We start from the raw sequence: 13,316 nt of genomic DNA on the forward strand, positions 1-13,316 counted from the left end.
AGCATTTTCTGTTTTGTTCAGGTCTTGCTGTTTATGGACATGAACTGCTTCAGTCTGTGAGGAATTGTGAACAGTACTGAGCATTGTACAATCATTAGTGAGCATCCTCACTCTGACCTTATAATGGAAGGAAGGACATTGATAAAGCAATTGAAGGTGGTTGGGCTTCAGACATCACCCTGAGGAACCCCTGCAGTGATGATCATGAGGCACTGGAAGGATGACACTTTTCTGATGATCAAGAGAAGGCTGATGGAGTAGTAATTCACCGGGTTGGATTTGTTCTGCTTTGTTCCACATTGTGGGATAGATCCAGTGTTGTAGCTCTACTGGAACAGTTTGGCTCGGGGAATGACTAGTTATGGAGCACAATTCTTCAGTACCATTGCTGGGGTACTGCCAGGCTGACAGATTTTGCAGTACGCAGTGCCTTCAGTCATTTCTTTACCTCACATACAGTGAATCAGATTGATATCTGTAATGCTGGGGACCTCAGGAGGAGACCGAGATTAATCTTCCTACTCGTCACTTCTGGCTGAAGATGGCTGCTAATGTTTCAGCCTCGTCGTTTGTACTGATGCTCTGGGTTCCCTCATCAGTAACGATGGGATTCTTGTGGCTTGTTTCTGGAATCTTGGAATTCCCAGAATGCAGGAGGCCATTGGGCCCATCGAGTCTGCACCAATTTTTTTGAAAGAATATCTTACCCAGGCCCTGTCTCTAAAACTCCACATATATGGCCCACTGATCCCCCTAACTTACACATCCTGAGAGTGCTAGGGACAACTTAGCATAGCCAATCAACCGAACCTGCACATCTTTGGATTGTAGAAGGAAACCGGAGCACCCGGAGGAAACCCACACAGACACGGGGAGAATGTGCAAACTCTTTACATAAAGTCACTCAAGGCTGGAATTGAACCATGGTCCCTGGCGCTGTGAGGTAACAGTGCTGACCACTGTGCCACCGTGTCACCTAATGTTAGCGACATGTCCAGCATTTGTGGCATTATTAATATTGATATAATTCTGACCATTCTGTACTCTGATTATTACCACTGGCAGCTGAGCTGAGCCTTGAGCTCATTAATTCACGAGTTCATAAGATACAGGAACAGAATTAGGCCATTCAGCCCATCGGGTCTGCTCCGCCATTCGATCATGGCTGATATGTTCCTCATCCCCATTTTCCTGCCATCTCCCCCATAACCCTTCAACCCATTACCGATTAAAAATCTGTCCAAATCCTTTGTAAATTTACTCACTGTCCCAGCATCCACCGCACTTTGGGGTAGTGAATTCCACAGATTCAGGACCCTTTGGGAGAAGTAGTTTCTCCTCAACTCTGTTTTAAATTTGCTGCTCCTTATCCTAAGATGAGGATTTCTCATCCTAGAATGTCCCACCAGTGGAAGTTACTTTATCCATACCTTTTACTATCTTCCATATTTCAATTTGATCTCCCCTCATTCTTCGAAATCCCACAGAGTCTGAGCCTAAACTGTTCAATCTCTCTTCATACGACAAACCCCTCACCTCTGGAATCAATCTAATGAACGTCCTCTGAACAGCCTCCAATTCCACTACATCTTTCCTCAAATAAGGGGACCAAAACTGTGCACAATACTCCAGGTGCGGCCTCACCTTGTATAGCTGCAACAATACTTTTGTTTTACTTCTGTATTCTATTCCTTTAGCTATAAATGCCAACATTTTTTTATTATCTGCTGTAGCTACATGCTAGTTTTATGGGACTCATGAAAGGGGACAACCAGATTCTTCTGCACCGTTCCACCCTAAAGTCTCCACCCATTAAGATAATAAGTCATCTTGCCATTTTTCCAACCAAAATGCACCACCTCACCCTTATCGACATTAAAGTCCATCATTTTGGTCCACTCTCCTAACCTATCTATATCCATTCGTATTTCTGCATTGCAATTTACTGTCCCGCCTCCTGGGGTGTAAGAGTTCCTGGCTTGTAAACACTGGAGATCTCTTCCTAATACTCTCCACCTCAATCTTTACCTTAACTTTTAAAATGATCCTTCAGCTCCGTTTAACACACATTTGAGAGTGGATCCCTCGGGATACAACTCATAGAAATCATTGAAACCTTACAGTACAGAAAGACGCCATTCGACCCATCGAGTCTGCACTGACCACAATCACACCCAGGCTTACCCCCATATCCGTACATATTTTCCTGCTAATCCCTCCTACCTGTGCATCTCAGAACGAATGTTTGACAAATTTATTGGATTTCTGTGAGGATGTAGACAGAGGGGAACCGGTGGATGTGGTGTTTCTCGATTTTCAAAAGGCGTTTGATAAGGTGCCTCACAAAAGGTTGCTTCAGAAGGTTAAGGGGCATGGAGTTGGGGGTAAGGTGTTAGCGTGGATAGAGGATTGGTTGTCTAATAGGAGGCAGAGAGTTGGTATCAATGGGTGCTATTCTAGTTGGCGGTTGGTGACTAGTGGAGTGCCACAGGGATTGGTGCTGGGGCCTCAGCTATTTACCATTTACATAGAGAATCTGGAGGAAGGGGCTGAGTGTAGGGTGACGAAAGTTGCTGATGACACAAAGATGAGCGGAAAAGCAAATTGTGCGGAGGGTGTGGAAAGTCTGCAGAGGGATCTGGAGAGGCTGAGCGAGTGGGCGAGGACCTGGCAGATGGAGTACAATGTTAGCAAGTGTGAGGTTATCTACTTTGGCAGAAAAAATAGTAGGAGGGATTACTCTTTAAAGGGCGAAAAGCTGCGGCATGCTACGGTGCAGAGGGACCTGGGGGTCCTTACATAAGAACATAAGAAATAGGAGCAGGAGTAGGCCATCTAGCCCTTCGAGCCTGCCCCGCCATGCAATAAGATCATGGCTGATCTGTCGTGGCTCAGTTCCACTTTCCCGCCCTCTCCCCATAACCCTTAATCCCCTCGCTTATCAAAAACCCATCAACCCGCGTCTTAAAAATATTTAGCGAGGCAGCCTCCACCACTTCAACGGGCAGAGAATTCCAGAGATTCACCACCCTTTGAGTGAAGAAGTTCCTCCTCAACTCCGTTCTAAACCGCCCCCCCCTTTATCTTGAGGCTGTGCCCCCTAGTCCTACTGTCCTTTCTGAGCGGGAAGAGTCTCTCCACCTCTATCCTATCCATCCCATTCATCATCTTATATGTCTCAATGAGATCTCCCCTCATTCTTCTAAACTCTAACGAGTACAAGCCTAGTTTATTCAGCCTCTCCTCATAGCTCAACCCCCTCAACTCCGGCATCAGCCTAGTAAACCTCCTCTGCACTCCCTCCAAGGCCAAAATATCCTTGCACAAGTGCGGCGACCAAAACTGCACACAGTACTCGAGTTGCGGCCTCACCAATGCCCTATACAGCCGCAGCAAGACCTCCCTACTTCTATATTCAATCCCCCTCGCTATGAAGGCCAGCATCCCATTAGCCTTCCTGACCACCTGCTGCACCTGCAGGCTGGGTTTTTGCGACTCATGCTCAAGGACCCTGAGGTCCCTCTGCACCGTCGCCTGCTGCAGTTTTTCGCCATGCAAATAATAGTCCTTCCTACCATTATTCCTACCAAAGTGGACCACCTCGCACTTGCCAACATTAAATTTCATTTGCCATTTCCTGGCCCATTCACCCAGCCTATCTAGATCCTTCTGCAGACTCTCCACACCCTCAGCACAATTTGCCGTTCCACCAATCTTGGTGTCATCAGCAAATTTTGACACCATACACTCGGTTCCCTCCTCCAGATCATCGATATAAATGGTAAATAGCTGAGGCCCCAGCACCGACCCCTGGGGCACTCCACTAGTCACCAACCGCCAATCCGAATAGCACCCATTGACCCCCACTCTCTGCCTCCTATTTGACAGCCAATCCTCTATCCACGCTAACACCCTACCCCCAACTCCATTCCCCCTTACCTTCTGCAATAACCTCTTGTGAAGTACCTTGTCAAACGCCTTCTGAAAATCAAGTAAGACCACATCCACCGGCTCTCCTCTATCCACCGCCCTAGACACATCCTCATAGAACTCCAATAAATTTGTCAGACACGACTTCCCCTTAACGAAACCGTGCTGCGTCTGCTCTATCAAGCAATTCCCCTCACAAAAACCTAGTCTGCGGGTGCAGCAGGTGATCAAGAAGGCGAATGGGATGCTGGCCTTTATAGCGAGGGGGATTGAATATAAAAGCAGGGAGGTCTTGCTGCAACTGTACAGGGCACTAGTGAGGCTGCAGCTGGAGTACTGTGTGCAGTTTTGGTTGCCGCACTTGCGGAAGGATATTTTGGCCTTGGAGGGAGTGCAGAGGAGGTTCACTAGGCTGATACCGGAGATGAGGGGGTTGGACTATGAAGAGAGACTAAATAGACTGGGTCTGTACTCGTTGGAATTTAGAAGGATGAAGGGGGCTCTTATAGAGATGTATAAGATAATGAAAGGGATGGATAGGGTAGAGGTGGAGAGATTCTTCCTGCTCAGAAAGGACAGCAGGACTAGAGGGCACAGCCTCAAGATAAGGTGGGGGGGGAGCAGTTTAGAACAGAGTTGAGGCGGAACTTCTTCACTCAAAGGGTGGTGAATCTCTGGAATTCTCTGCCCGTTGAAGTGGTGGAGGCGACCTCGCTAAATATATTTAAGTCATGGGTAGATAGGTTTCTGATAGACAAGGGAATTAAGAGTTATGCGGAGAAAGCGGGAAAGTGGAACTGATCCACTTCAGATCAGTCATGATCTTGTTGAATGGCGGGGCAGGCTCGAAGGGCTAGATGGCCCACTCCTGCTCCTATTTCTTATGTTCTTAGGACACTAAAGGGCAATTTTAGCAAGGCCAATCAACCTAACCTGCACATCTGTGGGAGGAAACCAGAGCACCCGGAGGAAACCCACGCAGACACAAGGAGAATGTGCAAATTCCACACAGACCGTGACCCAAGCCGGCAATAGAACCCAGGTCCCTGGAGCTGTGAAGCACCACTGTGCTACCATGCCGTCCAACTCATCAGATTTCAATGTCATTTGTTAACTTGTCGATATACAACACTTGTATACTTTTAATCAAACTGAGAAGCTTACAGACTTCAACATCTATAATCTGAATGACAAATTCACTAGTTTGAACATGTGACCTCCCATCTGTGTATTTCTACAAGCATTTAATTGTTTTGTTTATCTTTTTATTCTAATGAATGATTTGAGAATAATCATTGACCCTTGTCAGGCCTCATTTAGAGTATTGTGCGCAGTTCTGGTCGCCTCACTATAGGAAAGATGTAGAAGCTATTGAAAGGGTACAGAGGAGATTTACAAGGATGTTGCCTGGACTGGGAGGCATGCCTTATGAAGTTAGGTTGAGGGAGCTGGGACTCTTTTCCCTGGAGAGACGAAGGTTGAGAGGCGACCTGATAGAAGTTTACAAAATGTTGAGAGGAATAGATAGGGTGGACTCTCAGAGGCTATTTCCCCGGGTTGAAATGGTTGCTACGAGAGGACACAGATTTAAGGTGCGGGGAGGGAAGTTCAGAAGTGATGTTAGGGGTAAGTTTTTCACTCAGAGGGTGGTGAGTGAATGGAATCGGCTGCCGTCAGTGGTGGTGGAGGCGAACTCGCTGGGGTCTTTTAAAAGACTTCTGGATGAGTATATGGGGTTTAATGAGATTGAGGGTTATAGATAGGTCTGTAGGTTGGTAGGTGATGATGTGATCGGCACAACTTGTGGGCCGAAGGGCCTGTTTGTGCTGTAGTGTTCTATGTTCTAATTATAAATGAATAATTGAAGCTTTCACTCCTGAATCCCGCAGTTTATTGTAACTCAGGTTCAGACACATCACTGACTGGTTTGTACTGAGTGTGGAGGTGAGAATATCTGTGGCTGTTACACTCCAACCTGGAGATCAGAGAGGGAAAGATTACAGGAAGCAGAGTAAATCCATGGTGTTTAACAATAACACTAATACTGACAGGAATGATGTGTAGTGATTAGTAATGACACTATTACTGACACTGATAATAATTTACACTGTCAGACACCCAATTATTATAAACAATCTCACAAAGTCTGGCACTTACCTCAGTGCCTGTATTTTGCAGTCTGGATTCTTCAGTGTCGCAGACAGTATCTTCATTCCTGAATCTCCCATGCTATTGACATCCAGACTGAACAGATAGAGTGAAAAACACATTAAAATCAGCTGAATTTTCACTAGAGAAAGAAACTGGGCTTATTTTTGTGTCAGAAACTTAGCACCAGTGGGGAACTGATTCAAGGTACGATGCTGAGGTCATTGTCATTTCAGCTGAATGGAAAAGAAAATGATCAGCAGTGGAAAATGATAAATAAAATCACTATCACTGGTTTGCCTACTGGTGAAAACCATTTTTACACCTCTCAACATATAAATTTTTGTTCAATTGTTCTTGGATATGGGTGTCAATGGTTAAACCAGCATTTGTTGCCCACTGCTAATGTCTCCTAGAGGATGTGAGGGTAATCAGGGATGGGCAATGAATGCCAGACTAGCCAGCAATGTCCACATCCTGAGAACAAGCAAGTAATTTTTAAACACATCCCTCATTCTGGTCACATTTCCTGATCATCAGAATTACCCTCCTGAATCTCACTGACCCTGCCAAGTTTCCAGAAATTCAAATCATTTCTGCTGTTACATAAATCCAGGATTTTATGGAAATTGTACAATTTACTGAGAGTTAAATGATAAAGCTGTGATTCCCTGTACTTCTTAACTCTTGACATTAGATTAATCTGTATAATATCTCAGGGTGAGTTAAATTGTGAAGCTGTGTTAACTTTTGCTGGAAGATCCATCCCCTGGATTTTATACAATAAGGAAAGATTATTCCCCATTAGAAAGCTGGAATATTTCTGCTTGAACAGTTGATGGGGGAAAAGGAGTGTCTCCCACTTTATTCCACATTAAACAGGCTCCACATTTTCTGCAAGTATGGCTAGTGTTCTATTTCCGGGAGTTCCCTCTTCCCAGGAGATCCTCACATAGGAAAAGGGTTATCTGAAAACCCTGTTTCATATCACTGACAGTTTGACTGGGGATTTTCCAGCAGCAGGTTTCCTCATTCAGGGAATTCCCTCAGCTCAGATCTAAGCTCTGCAGTTCTGCCACATTTAACTGTGAATGGTAGTGGACGATGAAACAGCAGAAGGAGGAGGCTCCAAAAATATCCCATCCTCACATCAGTTCAAATATTAGTAACTAACTTCAGTGCGGATCCATCCAGAGGTCCCCAGCATCACAGATATGTCTTCAACTAATACAATTCACTCCAAATGGTGTCAAGAAATAGCTGAGGGCACAGGATACTGCAAAGATCACGGGTCTTGCCAATATTCCAGTAATTGTGCTGAAGATTTCTGCTCCAGCAGTTGCTCTGTTCCAAGCCAAGCAGTTCCTGTACAGCTACAACACTGACATTTACCCAAAACAGTGAAAGTTTTTCTAGGTATGACCGTACACAAAAAACAAGAGAGAACAAATCCAATCTGTCCATTTACCATCCCATCAGTAATGCACAGTAATGGAAGGCATCATCGAGACTATCAAATGGCATTGAATTAGCAATGACCTGCTCGCTGACTCTGAGCTTGTGCTTATTCAGGGTCACTCAGCCCCCTACCTCATTACAGCCTTGATGCAAACACGGATAACACAGCTGAACTCAGGATGTGAGATGAGAGTGTCTGCCCTTCACATATGACCACATGTAGCAAAGAGGAGCCAGAGAAAAACTGAAATCAATGGAAATGAGAGAAAAACCTCTCTGCCGGTTGGAGTAACACAGCACAAAGTTAGTTGTGGTTATTGGGCCATCTACAAGATGCAGTGCAACAACTCACCATGGCCCCTTACACAGCACCTTCCAAACTGGTGATTTCTATCCCTGGAAGGACCAGGGCAACAGATTAATGGAAACATCACCACCTGGCCATTCCCTTCCAAGATATGCACCATCCTGACTTGGAAATATATCATCGTTCCTTCACAGTCACTGGTTCAAAATCCTGGGACACTCTTTATTACAACACTGTGGGTGCACCTACACCTCAAAAGTCCCGAAATGCAATTCCAGTGACGAAGGGGCAAACGCTAAAAGACTGTGCGTTTACTATCAAATAAACTGGTTGGACTTTAACCTGTTGTTGTGAGATTTCTTACTGTCGGACCCCAGTCCAATGCCGGCATCTCCACATCATGGCTACCATCGACACCACAAACTGCCAGATCCAAGTGGAGAGGATCTCCAAGGAGATTGTGCATATCGACACAGACACTCACCTGACAAAGGGACAAATGCCGAAAGCTTGTGGGTTTACTATCAAATAAACTGGTTGGATTTTAACCTGGTGTTGTGAGACTTCATAATGTGCTTGAGCCTGGAGCAGTAGTGTTAAACTTAGCTGAGGGTTGGAGGGTCAGTTGATCATTTAACTACTCTGAGGCAGCCCACGCTGAGTTCAAAAGGGAAATGGTGAATCTAATAGTGACATAGAGGAAAACTAAATTCATTGGTTGGTTAACAAAAAGACAAAATGTTGTTTGCTACTGGCGTTATATTGTTGTGAATTGGAGGAAGCAACTGAAAGGGTCAATGACAGTTCTGCTGTTGGTGTGGTGTACACGGATATTCAAAAATTATCTGATGCAGTAACACAGACTTGTGGCATAAGCTCCTTAAATAAATGGGAAAGTATTAATGTGGATACAAAATTGGATGAATAAAAAGTAATGGATATTTTCCAGGCTGGAGAATGTCTGTAGTGGAGAACCCTCGCAGTCAGTATTGGGATCCTTGCTTTTCCCTGATATTTATGAATGATCTCGGTGTTTGCAGTATAGAGGAAAATTTCAAAGTTTGTTGATCACAGAAAATTTTGAGGCATCGGAAACTGTGAGGAGGGGAGCTTGAGACTGAAAAACAGACCATGGTGGAGTGTACAGATAGGTGGCAGATTAAGTTCAATGCAGAGACGTGTGAGGTGAGACTTTCAGGAAACATGTACATGAGGAAGCAATATAAAATAATCGGTAGAATTGTTAACGGATTGCAGGATCAGAGGGGACTGGACGTATATGTACATCGATCATTGGTGTTAGCAGGGTAAGTGTAGGTAGCAGTTAATAAAGAATACAGTATCTTGGGCTTTACTGTTATGAAATAGTTCATATTTGTGGGCATCAGATAATAATCCCTGAGTTTAAGTTTAATTTGTGTTACTGTGCTTGTGAGCTCAGAAAGGGCCAAACTTTAATTTCACTTCATGTTAACAAAGCTGCCTGCCTGGTTTCACTTTAAACTGTCCCTGCATTTTAAATTAAGATTTACGACATTGTAAGAGTTATAGAGGTTAAAAAAGTGGTTGTTTATATTCAGAGGCCCACAATGAATGATAGAAGCACTGAGTTTCAGTTAACCCAAGAAGCAAGACGGTGTTCACAGAGGCTGCCAGTAGAGGCAGGGCAATGCAGGGATTCAGAAAGTAACCCTAACTGAGGATGTCACCAGTGATCACGTGTCTTATAAAGGACATTGTCCCAATATAACACACACCTACTGTAATACATAACAGAGGTAGAGCTCAGTAAAATAATCCTGATAATAATTAAACACAAACTGTAAGCTGTACTGAACAAGAGAAACTAATTTCTGGACAGCATCGTACATAATCAAATGGTTTCTGTTGGGAGAGGGAAAGATCCTTTTTCAGATTTTGGAGGGAGGCCTTTACAGCTCTAATTATTTTAAAATTCATCCCAATATTGTTTTTATTCATTCAAGGAACGTGGGCATCGCCGGTGTTGCCAACATTTATTGCCCATGGCTATTCGCCTACGAGAATCTACCTTCTTGAAATGATGTAGTTTTATCAGAGAATCATAGATTTATTACAGGTTCAGAATGAGGCCAATCGGCCCATCATATCTGTAGCTGCTCTGAAATGAACATTATTACTTTGTGCCATTCTCCCACACTTTCTCTGTGACCATTGGACATTGTTTCTCTCTTGACTTCCTCGAATGAACATGTCTCTGTTTTATTAGAACAAAGGAAATGGCTTCTCAACAATGAAAATATTCACTATGAGACCAAACAAACAGTTACCTCAACCCCTGACACTTGTGCAGAACGGGTCCCAGCCGCTGGAGCCCTTCACACTGAATGTAGCAATACTTTAGATTGAGGTGTTTTATTGTATCACAGAGTCCAATGACATGAGACAGGACTGCACAGTCAATCGGGGTCAGTCCCAATCCACTAAATGAAAGTGTTTCCACAGATCCCACTGTGTTCTCAGCCAGTGCTTTATTCTGAGACTCAAACAGGTAGTGGAATGTGTTCAGGAGCTTCCGTTTCCCAGTTTCAGTCTCTGTGTCTCCAATCTGCCCTTCAACCTTCTCCTTCACCCAGTCAATCACTTGGCAGGTTGTTTGATGAAGAAATTTACCCAGAAACTCCTCCAGGGGTCGAGCTGACTGTGAGGAGGAGAGACCAGCAACAAAACGGAGAAATATCTCAAATCGCCCATCTTCCTCACTGTGGGCTTCACTGAGGAGTTTCCCAATCTCCCCGGGATCTGGAGTCAGGAATTGTGTGAGTGCAGCTACAAACTCTTGGATGGTGAGATGTGGGAATGTATAAACCACACTCTGGGCAGAATCATCTCTCTCCAAAAGTTCCATCAGGAACCCAGACAGGAACTGGGAAGGTTGTAGATTGTACTCAATCAAATCTCCATTTCTAAACACAATCTTCTTCTTGGAGACTCCTGTGTAGGCCATCTCGCCAAGCTTCAGTAACACATCACGGGGGTTTTCAATCTCTCGGCCATGGTTTTTCAGAATGTTGTAAATATAGTAGGAATATAGTTGGGTGATGGTCTTGGGAACTTGCTGCTGTTTCCTGTCTCTTTGTGTAAAGAAGGGACCCAGTGACAGAGCGAGGATCCAGCAGTAGGAAGGGTTGTAACACATGGTGTACAGGATCTCGTTCTCCTCCACGTGTTTGAAAACAGCCGCTGCCACCGTCTGATCTTCAAAAATCTTGTTGAAATATTTCTTCCGTTCATCACCAACAAATCCCAGGATTTCAGTCCAGACACTGATCTTAGCCTTTTCTAATAAATGTAATGCAGTGGGGCGGCTGGTCACTAGCACTGAACATCCTGGGAGCAGCTTGTGCTGTATTAAACTGTACACAATGTCAGACACTTCACACCAGCATTCAGGATCTGTGCACATGGACTGAGGTTCTGTATTTCTCCGATCGTCGGCAAAATCAGTCCTGTCCTTGAATTCATCCAAACCATCGAATATAAACAGCAATCCCTCTGGCTTCTTCCACAGCTCTCCCAGAAAATTCCCAAAGTAAGGATAGAAAAAGAGTATCAAATTCCTCAGGTTTATTCTGCAGTTAATAGCGTTCAAATCCCGGAATTTAAAACTGAAGACAAATTGAAAGTGTGGGTATATTTTCCCAGTGGCCCAGTCATAAACAATCTTTTGCACCATTGTTGTTTTTCCAATTCCCGGGACTCCACTCATCGCTGCTGAATTCCCAGATTTGGATTTTCTCTGGGAAAAGCTGCTCTGGAACAATTGATCAGTTCGGATTTTTTCCAGTTCTCTCCAGAGATGTTTCTCTCTCCATTCTTCATGGTCTCGGCCTCTTGCCAGCAGTTCATGTTCGACAAGTGTCCGATCTCGAACATTGGAAATAACTGTTAGCTCAGCGTATCGATCAACCAGCTGGAAAATCTTAACCTTCTCCTTTATGAGGATAGTGTTCACTCTCAGAGTTTCAGTTTGTACCCGGAGTGTCTCCTTGTGTTTCTGTTGGAGATCTTCAATCAGAATAGAGAGAAAATGTGAGTTGCATTAAGACACTGTCTTTGCTGATTTGAGGGATTTATTTTACACCGTCAGTCAAGGTTTGAGTAGGATATAAAATTGAGTTATGGAAAACCTCATTTGACAATGATTAATTTCCACTTAAAGTTTCAGATCGTCACTTAATTCCAAAATTTCTATAACATGTTTGGGGGCGATTCTCCCAAACAGGAATCTAAATGTCAAATTTCTATAAGAACTGGAGTAAATCATTCTGGACTTTTCAGCGGGAGTTTCAAAATGAATCTCCCACAATCTGTGCACAGCAGAGTGCACGAGCGTGAATCAGGTTGAAAATCAGTGGATGGAGCCTATTCCAGCTGGAGAGACCGGCAGCATTGCGCTGAGCGGCCACTGTGCACGCGGTCTGTCAGCACAAAGATCGGCACATGCGTTGTGACCCCACAATGCCGGCGCCCTGGTCGTTAGCCCCGTGAGCACACCCAGGCCATCATTACCCCCCACCCCCACACAGTCCCGACCCATCCCCCCACCCCGACATAGGCTTCACACCCCCCAGCAGGCTGATCCCCTCTCCCCACCCTGATGACCAGCCCCAATCACTGTTCTCCCTCTCTCCGTCACGCAGCCTGAATGCAGAGTGGAAGCAGGACTCCCCGCCCTCACTCCCACGGGCCCGAACCCCATTAGGCCCTGAACCCTTGGGACTGCTTGGCACCCAGTAGGCAGTGCCAAGATGTCCTGGACATAAGCATTTTGCCCCTTTGGCAGTGCCAGGGGCCCACGCTGACAATGCCCAGGATATCCCAGCCACCTCCAACCTCCTAGGGGCTTCGATGTCATCCCCTTCACTCCAGTGGGGTCTGTTCGCCAGCTCCCTGCAAATGGGAAGTTATACAAAACCCCGTTGGAGTGAACAACTCCTGACGTGAGGGGGTGACAGGGCGAGAGGCTAACGGGCCTGGAAATTTCAGTGCTGGGCTCGCTAATGACTTTTAAGCAAATTCAAATGCGCATTGTAATAATTTATACAGCTCCACGCCGATCTCTGGCACAGAGCTGACAGCACCCCCTCTCGTGTCAGTATATCTTTCTCTAGTAAGGAAACCAAATCTGTACACAGTACTCCTGGTGTGAACCTACCAGCACCTGGTGCAGCTGCAACGTAGCCTCGCTGTTTTTAAACTCCATCCGTCTATCAATGAAGGACAAAATTACATTTGAGTTCCCAATTCCCTGCTGAACCTGCAAACTCGTTTAGATTCTTGCACAACGACACCCGGGTCCCTCTGCACAGCAGCATGCTGCAATTTTTAACCATTTATATAATAATCAATTTTACTGTTATTCCTACCAAAATGGGTGACCTCACATTTATCAATATTGTATTCCATTTGCCAGAGCCTCGCCTACTCACTT

The 13,316-nt window shown here is 45.0% G+C and overlaps 1 protein-coding gene across 1 annotated transcript in view; it reads right to left on the reverse strand.

Moving 5' to 3' along the window:
- The window catches only part of LOC145337654 (NACHT, LRR and PYD domains-containing protein 3-like), an 86,045-nt gene that overhangs the window by 46,692 nt on the left and 26,037 nt on the right, over positions 1-13,316 (reverse strand). Inside the window, exons 6-7 of the mRNA XM_080182470.1 lie at positions 10,153-11,890; positions 6,088-6,174 (exon numbers count right to left, since the gene is read on the reverse strand). Of these exons, the coding sequence (XP_080038596.1) occupies positions 6,088-6,174; positions 10,153-11,890 (1,825 nt within the window). The remainder of the gene's footprint in view (positions 1-6,087; positions 6,175-10,152; positions 11,891-13,316) is intronic.

This window comes from Carcharhinus amblyrhynchos, unplaced genomic scaffold (genome assembly GCF_965287045.1).
Source record: "Carcharhinus amblyrhynchos unplaced genomic scaffold, sCarAmb.v2.hapA scaffold_55, whole genome shotgun sequence".
NCBI lineage: Eukaryota > Metazoa > Chordata > Chondrichthyes > Carcharhiniformes > Carcharhinidae > Carcharhinus > Carcharhinus amblyrhynchos.